This window comes from Pempheris klunzingeri, chromosome 8 (assembly GCF_042242105.1).
Source record: "Pempheris klunzingeri isolate RE-2024b chromosome 8, fPemKlu1.hap1, whole genome shotgun sequence".
Classification (NCBI taxonomy): Eukaryota; Metazoa; Chordata; class Actinopteri; order Acropomatiformes; family Pempheridae; genus Pempheris; species Pempheris klunzingeri.
This window is the reverse complement of record NC_092019.1, coordinates 215,001-227,500: the sequence shown is the minus strand read 5'-3', so window position 1 is coordinate 227,500 and position 12,500 is coordinate 215,001. Positions and strand designations below refer to the sequence as shown.

Below are 12,500 nucleotides of genomic sequence, written 5' to 3'. Positions count from 1 at the left end.
GTACCTCATAGGTAACCAGTGTAACCAGTACCTCGCAGGTAACCAGTACCTCGCAGGTAACCAGTAACCAGTACCTCATAGGTAACCAGTGTAACCAGTACCTTATAGGTAACCAGTGCTGGAACCTCTTGAAAAACACCTTAATCTACCTGAGCAACATCAAGCCGCTCTCAAGCACCCTGGAACTTTCTCAGTCAGACCCTGAAGGCGCCACAGTGGAAACGTGACTGACGTTACATGAGACCTGAGCACACACAGGTACGGGTGTGGTCACCCGGTGGGTGTGTCAGGTAAAGCTTCAGTGACGACAAACAGAGGAACAAAAGAGCCCCGCCCCCCCTCGCCTGCTCAGGTGTGTCTTTGTGAACGGTCCCAGTCAGAGCAGTCGGGCAGGTTCCTTCAGGCCGGTCGGATTCACATTTTACCGGAACGACGAGCTGCTCGCTGGAGCAACTGTGAGCCGAACGGAGGAGTGTTACCTGCTGACAGGTGACAGGTGAGAGTCACCTGACCGCATCCTTCTGTTAAACAGGCAGAGCAGGAAGAAGCTTAAAATGATAGAAAAGTGAATGGAGTTTGGTGTCAGAGAGAGAACACAGATGGAACGCAGGAATTCAGACTGTGTGTGTGTGTTTGGATTAAACATTGTTGAACAACCTTTGGAAGTAGTAGAAGGCATCTGCACAGTACTGAAACCGTCCTGCTGAACTTCACCTCTGATCTTCACTCCACCGGATGGAAAAACCCACAGATGGTTTTCTTATCTAACAAAAACATCTTCAGGGTGTCTACTGGCAATTTTGTCTTTTCATCCGCCCCCCATGTTGTGCGGGCTCCCACAAGGTTCAATCCTTGGCCCCTTTTTATTTAGTTTATATATGCCCCCCCCCCAATGTCTGCACTCAAAACACAACAGATCTTCTGAACAGTTTCTCTTATCAGTCCCTGTGTCCATTTTACCTCACCTGTTACCTGTGAGTCCACCTGTTACTTGTGACTCACCTGTTACCTGTGAGTCCACCTGTTACTTGTGACTCACCTGTTACCTGTGAGTCCACCTGTTACCTGTGACTCACCTGTTACCTGTGAGTCCACCTGTTACCTGTGAGTCCACCTGTTACCTGTGACTCACCTGTTACCTGTGAGTCCACCTGTTACCTGTGAGTCCACCTGTTACCTGTGAGTCCACCTGTTACCTGTGACTCACCTGTTACCTGTGATTCCACCTGTTACCTGTGACTCACCTGTTAAACTCAGCTGGAGGCTTGTGTCGCCTGTTTGCTGTAAACACACTCAGGTGTGTGTCATGCAGGTGTACAGCTGTCAGTTTTGTTGTTACTGAGCCTCCACATCATTCTGCTGCTGTTGGTTGTCACTGCGTCTGTTGTGTCCCTGCAGGGCTCCCGTAGAGGCCTCGGGCCCCCCCAACATCCAGGACATGGAGCTGAGGGAGGAGTGGCAGGACGACGGCTTCCCCAGGTCACCTCACCCGAACAGAAACATGTGGAGTTTTACTTGGAGCCTCAGAGTAACAGAGGAGCAGCTTTACAGTCAGGATGAAGACCAGAGCTGAGAGCCAGAGTGAAACAGCTCGCTCTGTTTGTCCTTCTTATCTCACACTCTGCAGCACAAACACATTATTCTCACCACAGGTGTTCGAGTCATTGCAAAGTCCACCACATCTATTTAAAGGGGAATCTGGTGTTTTTAACCCTGCCCCCCATCATTTCAAACAGCTGCTTCCTCTTTCATTTACATCACATAACATTCTTATTTCTGGTATTCCTGCTGTTCATGACTCTTACACTTCCTGCTTTTGGTACAGGCCTCTCCCAGAGGACTGTGGGAGTCCAGAGGAGGCAGAGAGTCCAGCAGGTGGTGAGCTGCGACCAGGTGACCTTAAAGTCTATAGTCTATACTGATGATGAAAATGAACAAACAAACCTTTCTGAACGTGTCAAGGTCACGACTTTTCTCCCTTGTATCGCCCACGCCTGCTCACTGTTATCGTAGCGGAACAACCAATGAGTAAGCAGAGATTAGTCACCTGGCAGCTACACTACTGAACCTTCGAACTCTTGGCGTAAAACCGCTATCCTCACCAATAACCACGACATCAGTGTGAGTGCTGCCACTGATTTAGTGGCACTGTTGTGTTAGCATTAGCATACAGCTAGCAGACGTTAACATTAGCATACAGCTAGCAGAGTTTCATCTGCCTCTTGAAAATGACAAATCAGTGCAGTCAGATCACATTTCCCTCGACATAGAAGTGAGACGATGAGGTGATGCATAAAACTGAATATTTTGCCTGTGTTAATGTAAACTTCTATGTGATGACCGATAACGGACTCGAGAGGTTCAGTGTGTGCACTGTAACACTGTAACACTGTTACACTGTTACACTGTCCAGAAACTGGACAGTGTAACAGATGTTTGAATCATCAAAGGAAATAAATGATTCTGTAACCACACAGAAACTAATAGAGGCTGAAAACAAAGTGTAGCTCAAAGCTAACTGACTGTATGCTAACACATCACTTCCTGTTTACATCCCCCAAAGCATTATAGGAACTGAAGTTCCAACACATACAACAAAATTGGTATGGGGGTGAGGGGTCAGCTGCAGGGCTGATGTCTGTTTGTACCTGAAACTCTCCCCTTAGCCCCGCCCACTAGCCTTGCCCTATCAGGAACCGTTGGAGGCAGAACTAAGAAGCGACTGGCAGCTCCGTCTCTCAGCCTCACTCTGAGCCGCAGAGACTCGCACGACCCGAGCAATGACAGCTTCTCTGCTGCCGTGCTGTCAGCGACGCCGGACGAGACGCTGTCACTCGACATCAACCTGGAGGCTCTGGAGACGCCCTCAGGCAGCGAGACGGGAACTCTGCCTGGCAGCACGCACGACCTGGAATGGGAGGGTGAGACGGGCTCTGTGGTGGTGGCACACTTCCATCTCAGCAACAGGACTGGCTCCTGTCTGACTTCTTCATTATAACTACCTCAGTTTGTTTGGCTGCATTCACACACCTGCTGCTCACCTACTGCAAGCTACGGTGTTCAACCTCCCACTTTTACCACGGTAACCACAGGTGTCACCAGGTAACCAGGACTGAAATCTGACTGTAATGTTGAGCTGAAGCAGCCTCTGAGCCACCCAGTCACTAAGAAAGGTTCAGCCCACGTGGGGCAGAGATGTAGAGCTGCATGTCGTCTGCGTAGAATCAAACAGTGTTAGCAGAACCTGAAGGCAGCATGAACCTGAAGGCAGCACGGCAGACAGAACAGGAGCTGAAGCCGAAAAATATAAACTCTCTGACCTCCGATCTCTGTGACAGATGACCTTCCCCGGATGGTGAGGGGGGGGGCCGTGGCGGTAGCGAGGAGCCCGTGGGAGCAGTCAGAGGGTCTGATGGAACTGGACCAGGTGGACAGCAGGGGGCGCCGCTGGAGGAGGTTCTGCATCTCTGGACATGAATACCACGTTAACATGAGCGTCCTGGAGCCGTACCTGCAAGTCCTGTCACATGGAGGTCAGGGGTCACACACACTCACCTGAAACCTGAAACACAGCAGTAACACACCTGTGACACTGTAATATGCCAATGTGTAACACATCAGTAACACGTCAGTAACACGTGTGTAACACGTCAGTAACACGTGTGTAATACGTGTGTAACACGTCAGTAACACGTGTGTAACATGTCAGTAACACGTCAGTAACACGTGTGTAACACGTCAGTACCACGCCAGTAACACGAGTGTAACACGTCAGTAACACGTGTAACACGTCAGTAACACGTGTGTAACACGTCAGTAACACGTGTGTAACATGTCAGTACCACGCCAGTACCACGAGTGTAACACGTCAGTAACATGTCAGTAACACGTCAGTAACACGTGTGTAACACGTCAGTACCACGCCAGTAACACGTCAGTACCACGCCAGTAACACGAATGTAATACGTGTGTAACACGTCAGTAACACGTGTGTAACACGTGTGTAACACGTCAGTACCACGCCAGTAACACGAGTGTAACACGTCAGTAACACGTGTGTAACACGTCAGTAACACGTGTGTAACACGTCAGTAACATGTCAGTAACACATCAGTAACACGTCAGTAACACGAGTGTAACACGTGTGTAACACGTCAGTAACACGTGTGTAACATGTCAGTAACACATCAGTGACACGTGTGTAACACGTCAGTAACACGTGTGTAACACGTCAGTACCACGCCAGTAACACGTCTGTAACACGTCAGTACCACGCCAGTAACACGAGTGTAACACGTCAGTAACACGTGTGTAACACGTCAGTACCACGCCAGTAACACGAGTGTAACACGTCAGTAACACGTCAGTAACACGTGTGTAACATGTCAGTAACACGTGTGTAACACGTCAGTACCACGCCAGTAACACGAGTGTAACACGTCAGTAACACGTGTGTAACATGTCAGTAACACGTCAGTAACATGTGTGTAACACGTCAGTACCACGCCAGTAACACGTCAGTACCACGTCAGTAACACGTCAGTACCACGTGTGTAACACGTCAGTAACACGTCAGTACCACGCCAGTAACACGAGTGTAACACGCCAGTAACACGAGTGTAACACGTGTGTAACACGTCAGTAACACGTCAGTAACACGTCAGTAACACGTGTGTAACACGTCAGTAACACGTGTGTAACGTGTCAGTAACACGTCAGTAACACGTCAGTACCACGCCAGTAACACGAGTGTAACACGCCAGTAACACGAGTGTAACACGTGTGTAACACGTCAGTAACACGTCTGTAACACGTCAGTAACACGTGTGTAACACGTCAGTAACACGTGTGTAACGTGTCAGTAACACGAGTGTAACACGTCAGTAACACGTGTGTAACATGTCTGTAACACGGGTGTAACACCTCAGTAACATGTCAGTAACACGTGTGTAACATGTCAGTAACACGTGTGTAACACGTGTGTAACACGTCAGTAACACGGGTGTAACACCTCAGTAACATGTCAGTAACACGTGTGTAACGTGTGTAACACGTCAGTAACACGTCAGTAACACGTCAGTAACATATGTGTAAATGTTGGAGTCCGTGTTGTTGGTGTATTATTGAGTTTGAACTCATAGTGAGCCTCCTCTCTAATTGGTCCCAGGTTACTATGGAGACGAGATGAACGCCATCATCCTGTTCACCTCCTGCTACCTGCCGGAGAACACGGTGGACGACTACGCGTATGTCATGGACAACCTGTTCAGGTGGGTCTGCGTCACGGAGGAGTGACACATGACGTTAGTGTGTTTCTGTGTGAATGAACATGTGAACACAGAGAGCAGCAGACGTGTTGGGGGAAGAGCATGATGTTGGTTTGACTTCAGTACAAAACAAAGATGGACGAGTCCCACACACACTGACGGCCGCATGGAGTGTGTGTGTGTGTCTGTTTCTGGGTTGGTGCAGGTACATTGTGGGGACCTTGGACCTGATGGTGTCTGAGACCTACCTGTTGGTCTACCTGTGTGCGATGGCGCCCAGAAACAAGCTGCCGTCCATCAGGTGGCTCCATCAGTGCTACACGTCCATCGACAGGAGGTACGCCGGGTTCACGCGCGGGACGGCCCCGATGGGTGGAGCTGCTTCACATCGGCTCTGACACCTGGGCCGGTCCCCTAAACGACCCGTAAACCAAACTTCTCTAAGAAAGACGCCATGTTTCTATGACGACAGATGTGTTATTGATAATAGTCTCCCGTGTGTCCAGGCTGAAGAAGGACCTGAAGGGGCTGCTGGTGGTCCATCCTGCCTGGTACATTAAAGCCCTCATCACCGTGGTGAAACCCTTCATCAGGTCTGCAACACACACACACACTCACACACACACACACACACACACACACACACACTCACACTCACACTCACACACACTAAAATGCTACGTGTTAGCAGGGGGGCTAACAGAGTTTCTGTCCACAGTGAGAAGTTCGGCAGGAAGATTCGGTTCGTCCAGAGTCTGCAGGAGCTGTCTGAGTTCATCCCCACCGAGCGGCTGCAGATCCCCGACGCCATTCGCCAGTAAGACCCCATCCTACTGAGGTTCTACTGAGGTTCTATTGAGGTCCTATTGAAGTTCTACTGAGGTTCTACTGAGGTCCTACTGAGGTCCTACTGAGATTCTACTGAGGTTCTATTGAGGTCCTATTGAAGTTCTACTGAGGTTCTAATGAGGTCCTACTGAGGTTCTACTGAGGTTCTATTGAGGTCCTATTGAAGTTCTACTGAGGTTCTAATGAGGTCCTACTGACGTCCTATTGAGGTCCTATTGAGGTTCTACTGAGGTCCTACTGAGGTTCTATTGAGGTTCTAATGAGGTCCTATTGAGGTTCTACTGAGGTTCTAATGAGGTCCTACTGAGGTTGTATTGAGTGTTACTGAAGCAGGTTAACCCACCTGAGGTCACCTGGGGTCACCTGGGGTCTTGGGTTGCTCCTTCTGTCTGATAATCTGAATCTCATCCCGTTGTTTTCACATCTTTTAGTGTTTCAGAGGAAAAATCATCATCTAGATCATCATCAACCTGCATGCAGCTCTTTGCCTCATGTAAGAGAGACAGGTGATAGGAGGAGAGACAGGTGATAGGAGGAGAGACAGGTGATAGGAGGAGAGACAGTGAGTGTGTTTGATGTGGCTCTTAGTCTCTGACTGGTTGGCTGGTTGACTGGTTGACTGGTTGGCTGGTTGGCTGGTTGACTGGTTGGCTGGTTGGCTGGTTGACTGGTTGGCTGGTTGACTGGTTGGCTGGTTGGCTGGTTGACTGGTTGGCTGGTTGACTGGTTGGCTGGTTGACTGGTTGGCTGGTTGGCCTCCCCCGCTCTAGATTCTCCTCATGATTTCAGTCTCAATTTTAGAACTCCTGCAGAGTGAGCCCGGCCTTCCCCTTCACTTCCCTCACCCCACCTCACCTCACCTCACCTCACCTCACCTCACCCCACCTCACCTCACCTCACCTCACCTCACCTCACCCCACCCCGCCCCACTGAACCGGCCCCTCCCTCTGGTCTTCCTGCAGGGTTAGGGTTCCTGGATCAGTGCCGCTCACTGACTGCTGGTTGGTTTGTGTTCCTGCAGGTTTGATGACAAGTTGAACAGATGATGATCAGACTGGAACCATCCTAAAGGTCAAAGGTCACCAGGAGCCTCAGGACCCCCCCAGCCTGATGATCTTTGACCTGTTTCCTGAACAGAACACCTGGGGGGGGGGCTCAAACAGCCAGAGAAAGTCTGCTGGACTCTAGATTCATTCCTGATCCTGGTCCTGATGGGACTTCTGGTCCTGATCTTGGTCCTGATCCTGATGGGACTCCTGGTCCTGATCCTAGTCCTGATGGTACTCCTGATCCTGGTCCTGATGGGACTCCTGGTCCTGGTCGCTGTGATTCAGGACTATAGATCCAAGCAGGAACCCTGAATACCGGACCAGGCCAGATCGCTGGTCACGGCCCCCTGAGCAGGTGACTGATGACACTACCTGCAGCAACAGCAGCCATCACACCAGGTGCTCGTGGGCCCGCCCCCTCGTTAGCGTCTCAGGAAGTGAAGCGTCTGAATGTGTTTTACTGTTGACTTTCACTGACAAACAAACCCAGTCCATCCAAACCAGTTTAGATGTGATTCTCTGTAACCCCCCCGACATATAATCTGGATTATAAATTACAACACATGGGACATTTAATATTATTTGATTGTATATTATAATATAATATCTAATATATTATTTTATATTACCTGGAGACTCTGAACTGACTGAGTGGTCGACTGCCCCCCCTGTAATATTGAACACTTCACCAAGTATGAGTTGATTTGTTGTCTTGTTTTCAATAAAAGCTTTTTTTTGTATGACTGTTGCAACAATTTATCTTCAACCCCCCCTAACCCTCACCCCCAGGCTGCCCCCCCTCGTCTCCGTGCATGTTTTGGTGGTGACAGTAAATGGTCCTGCAGAGTCATGGTGTCCAACAGACCCTGATCAGAGGGTGTCCTCCACGTGGGGCGGTCAGATCCTGGTGGGACCTGCAGGGGGTGCTCTGCTCCATGTTTAGGGTTTTTACAGTCCAAACCCCCCCATTCCAAACTCAGACGTCCATCTGAGTTTAGACTTTTTATTCTCAATGTCCACTTACTGCAGTTCCTCTGATCAGCCACGGGAGGCGTTGTTAGCATGCTAGCCTGTTAGCATGCAAGCATGTCAGTATGCTAGCATGTTAGCATGTTCCTGTTTAAATGATCTAAAATAAAAACTAGAACAGAGGGTTCATTCTTTCCGTGATGTACCCCCCCCGCCCGTTAAACTCCGTATGTCATTTATGGCCCGCCAGCTACAGCCCCCCCCCGCCACCGCTCCGGGGCACGCGCTGACCACGCGTCATTCCTGTGCTCTGATTGGCTGCTTTCGCCCCAACAGCCACCATCCACCAATTACAGAGCTCCGTCCTCCAGCGGCCCGCTGTGTCCGCACTCTGGGCACGTGGTGCCATAACGGGACGCCCCCCCCCCGTATAAAACTGACCTCCAACCACAAACCGACACACAAACACTGGAACGACCGACAGAGCCGTTAAATCTGATTTAGGATTACTGCTAATACTAATACTACTGTAGTACTACTACTGTACTAATACTACTGTAGTACTACTAATACTACTGTAGTACTACTACTGTACTAATACTACTGTAGTACTACTAATACTACTGTAGTACTACTACTGTACTAATACTACTGTAGTACTACTAATACTACTGTACTAATACTACTGTAGTACTACTACTGTACTAATACTACTGCAGTACTAATACTACTGTACTAATACTACTGTACTAATACTACTGTAGTACTACTACTACTGTACTAATACTACTGTAGTACTACTAATACTACTGTACTAATACTACTGTAGTACTACTACTGTACTAATACTACTGTAGTACTACTACTACTGTACTAATACTACTGCAGTACTAATACTACTGTACTAATACTACTGTAGTACTACTGATACTACTGTAGTACTACTACTGTACTAATACTACTGTAGTACTACTAATACTACTGTAGTACTACTACTGTACTAATACTACTGCAGTACTAATACTACAGTACTAGTACTCCTGCAGTACTCCTGCAGTACTAATACTACAGTACTAGTACTCCTACAGTACTAACCCCAGCAGAGCCCCCACCATGGTTCTGTCCCCGGGGAACCTGAAGCTCTTCCGGCTGCTCTTCTCGGACGCCGGCCGCAGCTTCTACAGCGGTGGGGAGAAGCTGTCTGGCTGCGTGCAGCTGGAGGCGGCCGAGCCCTGCAGGCTGGCCGGCCTCGCCGTCGCCGCCGCCGGCCGCGCCCGCGTGGAGCTCCGCGGCGGGAAGAACCGCAAGAGCCGGAGCCAGGAGGAGGAGTACCTGAAGTACGAGGAGGAGGTGCGTCTGGAGGAGCAGCTCGGCAGGGGTGAGAGAAATACACAGAACCCCCCCCCCTCATGTACCTGGTCACAGCAGGTGGAGTCAGTGTGACACGCTCACATGTTTCAGGAAGGCTGCTGGGTCACACCTGGGACCTCAGTCCCTTATTCTGGGTGCAGTGGGTGCAGTGGGTGTAGTGTGAACATGTGTGGATGTTTCCTGTCATGGCAGCAGGTCAGAGGTCAGAGGTCATGTGAAATCAGCAGCACTACATCATTACATGATACATACAGTCATACGTGTGCATGTATGAAATAATCAGAAGGCAGGAAGCAGGTCATGTGACTCCCTGTGTGTCCTCAGACTCAGACGGCTGCTTCCTGCTTCCTGCTGGTAAAACCTTCAGCTTCCAGTTTGGCTTTGAGCTCCCAGCTCCCGGGTGAGAGTCTGACCGACCTCGGACCTGATCCGGCCCCGATCACTGGTTACAGCTGTGAAGGCGGCGGCCGTCCTGACGTGTCCTCTGCTCTGGTTTCAGCTGTCTGGTGTCGTCCTACAGAGGAAAGTTCGGTCACATTCGTTACTACGTGCGGGCCGTGGTCGACAGGCCGTCCCAGCGTGCTTTGTGGTGCGAGAGGGAGTTTGAGGTGGAAGAACCGCTGGACGTGAACCGACCCGACCTGCTGGTACACAAACAGAAACGGCCGTTATATCGCTCTTCAAACACACCAGACTTTATTGATAAAAACAGTGATTTTAGCTCCCAGAACACAGGAGCTGCTGCCTCCATCGGTTAGTCTGCTTGTGTTATTGTGTGACTTTGGTGTTTTAAAGGATCAGCTTGGATCCAACACAAAATAATGCAACCAGACTAACTGATGGAGGCAGCAGCAGACCAACAGTTCCTGTGTTGTCTGAGATAAAAATTTGTATTTTTGTGAATGGAGTCTGGTGAGTCTGAAGAGAGGGCTTTAACGGCTGTTTGTGGTTAAACTTTAAGGATCTTACAGGTCATTTAGACCCCAGAATATATACAGATAGCTCTGGAACCTATAACAAACCAGGTCTCCGTGCCCCCTCCCCAGGCTCCGGCAGCAGCATCCAGACAGAAGAGGGTCACCTGTCTGTTCATCCCCGACGGTCAGGTGTCCATTAGTGCTCGGATCGACAGGAAGGGCTTCTGTGAGGGCGAAGACATCAGCATCAATGCCAAGTTTGAGAACACATGTTCCCGTATTGTGGTGCCAAAGGCCGCCATCATTGCCAAACACTCATACGTCGCCGACGGACATACCAAGGTGAGGCTGGGAGGCGAGGGTCACTTCTTGTCTGTGCGCCATCTCTGTGGTGGAAAGATAAACCATGACGACTCTGTCTGATCTGGTTCAGGAGTTGTGTCAGAAACTGTCGGCGGTCCGAGGAAACCACATCATCTCAGGGATGTGTGACATGTGGCAGGGGAAGACCATCCGAGTCCCCAAACTGAAGCCATCCCTGCTCGGCTGTGACATCATCAAGGTGGACTACGCCCTCATGGTGAGTCACGATGACATCAGCACAGGTAGATACCAGAGGTCTGCATCGGTCCAAACCTCTGGATCGAGTCCAAAGCAGAGAAAGATGAACAAAGAATCACTCTCCTTAAACACACCAGACTCCATTGACAAAAAACGTTGTTTTTAACTCACAAAACACAGGAGCTGCTGGTCTACTTCTGCCTTCATCAGTCTGTCTGTTTGTGTTGTTGTGTGACTTTGGTGTTTTAAAGGGTCAGTTCAGATCCAACACAGTATATGTGTACCACACAATAACACAAACACAGTAACTGAGCAGCAGACCAGCAGCTCCTGTGTTCTGAGCTAAAATCCCTGTTTTAGTGAATGTAGTCTGGTGTGTGTGCAGAGAGCGATATAACGATATAATATAGCGATATAAAATCTGTAGGGATCCTTTCCATGATGCTGTCACACACTAAGAATAACACTCTGAGCCTGTCAGTGGATCAAACAAGCTCTTTTAGTGGACCTACTGTGATCAGGTGCAGTTGTCCCAAAGGATCACGTTGCAGCCATTGCAGCCCGTTTGGTGTCTGCTGGCTGAGGTGATCTACTGGACCAGTTCCAACACTTTTACTACCTACCAGTCACTCAGAGTCACTGTCACTGTGGACAGAGGGTTAAATCAGTCCTCTAAGGTGCCCCCCCCCCCCCCCCCCCCCCCCCCCAGATCTACCTGCATATCCCCGGCAGTGAGAAGCTGGTTGTGGAGCTGCCCCTGGTCATCGGGACGGTCCCGTTCAGCGGCGTCGGCAGCAGGACGAGCAGCGTGAGCAGTCAGGTTGGGTCCCTGAGCAGCTGGTCCTCCTTCCCTTCGGCCCCCCCCAGCTACAGTAACATCCACAGAGATCTGAGGGTGGACGGCCTCCGCACCCCCCTGCTACACGACTACGACGGCGGGGAGAAGGACGAGGACGAGGACGAGGACGAGGACGAGGGGGGGCTCTTCATGAGAGCACCCGAACAGTACTACCCCCCTCCCCCTGCTTACAGTGAGGTAAGACCATCAGACAGAAGACTATTCCAGGAGGGGGGGTGGGGGCGAAGTTAAACGACGAATAGACAAGAGGAAGATGAGTCATCGGCTCGCGTTACTGCCGTTTGATCACCTGCTCATTTGTGCGTGTAAACACCACGATGGGGGGGCTGACGAATGCTGCTGGTGCTAACTGGGGCTCATGCTAGTGTAGCACCATCAAGCTAAGTAACACAGCGGTCCAAAGCTCTACGACACATATTTGTAGCGTCTTCTTACATGAACATGACTCGTGCAGAGCTGCTTAGCTTAGCATCTGACCGTTGAATGGCACAGGGAGCTAATGGCGATGGTGAAACAAGAACCTGTAATTGGTCGACTCTTCAACGCATCGTTGCAGTGCTGGAAAAAGTTGAGTCAAGTGTAACTTTCTTCGTAGCGACACGAGTCGATCATCGGTTTAACGCTTCACGTCGCAGCTTCTGTTGAAAATAACTTGTAT

General features: G+C 50.0%; 2 protein-coding genes across 3 annotated transcripts in view; both read left to right on the top strand.

Moving 5' to 3' along the window:
- Nucleotides 1–7,905, top strand: part of bnipl (BCL2 interacting protein like) — a 9,940-nt gene extending 2,035 nt beyond the window's left edge. The window contains exons 2-10 of the mRNA XM_070835524.1: nt 1,399–1,479; nt 1,826–1,893; nt 2,667–2,921; nt 3,339–3,533; nt 5,168–5,270; nt 5,473–5,604; nt 5,774–5,860; nt 5,986–6,084; nt 7,138–7,905. Coding sequence (XP_070691625.1) covers nt 1,399–1,479; nt 1,826–1,893; nt 2,667–2,921; nt 3,339–3,533; nt 5,168–5,270; nt 5,473–5,604; nt 5,774–5,860; nt 5,986–6,084; nt 7,138–7,162 — 1,045 coding nt within the window. The 3' untranslated portion in view covers nt 7,163–7,905. The remainder of the gene's footprint in view (nt 1–1,398; nt 1,480–1,825; nt 1,894–2,666; nt 2,922–3,338; nt 3,534–5,167; nt 5,271–5,472; nt 5,605–5,773; nt 5,861–5,985; nt 6,085–7,137) is intronic.
- Nucleotides 7,906–9,129: 1,224 nt separating this feature from the next.
- LOC139205206 (thioredoxin-interacting protein-like) overlaps nt 9,130–12,500 on the top strand; it is a 4,189-nt gene continuing 818 nt past the window's right edge. The window contains exons 1-6 of one of the 2 annotated variants that reach the window (XM_070835356.1): nt 9,130–9,512; nt 9,830–9,905; nt 10,005–10,152; nt 10,552–10,764; nt 10,856–11,002; nt 11,693–12,019. In XM_070835356.1, the coding sequence (XP_070691457.1) occupies nt 9,248–9,512; nt 9,830–9,905; nt 10,005–10,152; nt 10,552–10,764; nt 10,856–11,002; nt 11,693–12,019 (1,176 nt within the window). In that variant the 5' untranslated portion in view covers nt 9,130–9,247. Of the gene's footprint in view, nt 9,513–9,829; nt 9,906–10,004; nt 10,153–10,551; nt 10,765–10,855; nt 11,003–11,692; nt 12,267–12,500 lie in introns of those variants that run through there. The other variant, XM_070835355.1, reaches the window with a different exon arrangement.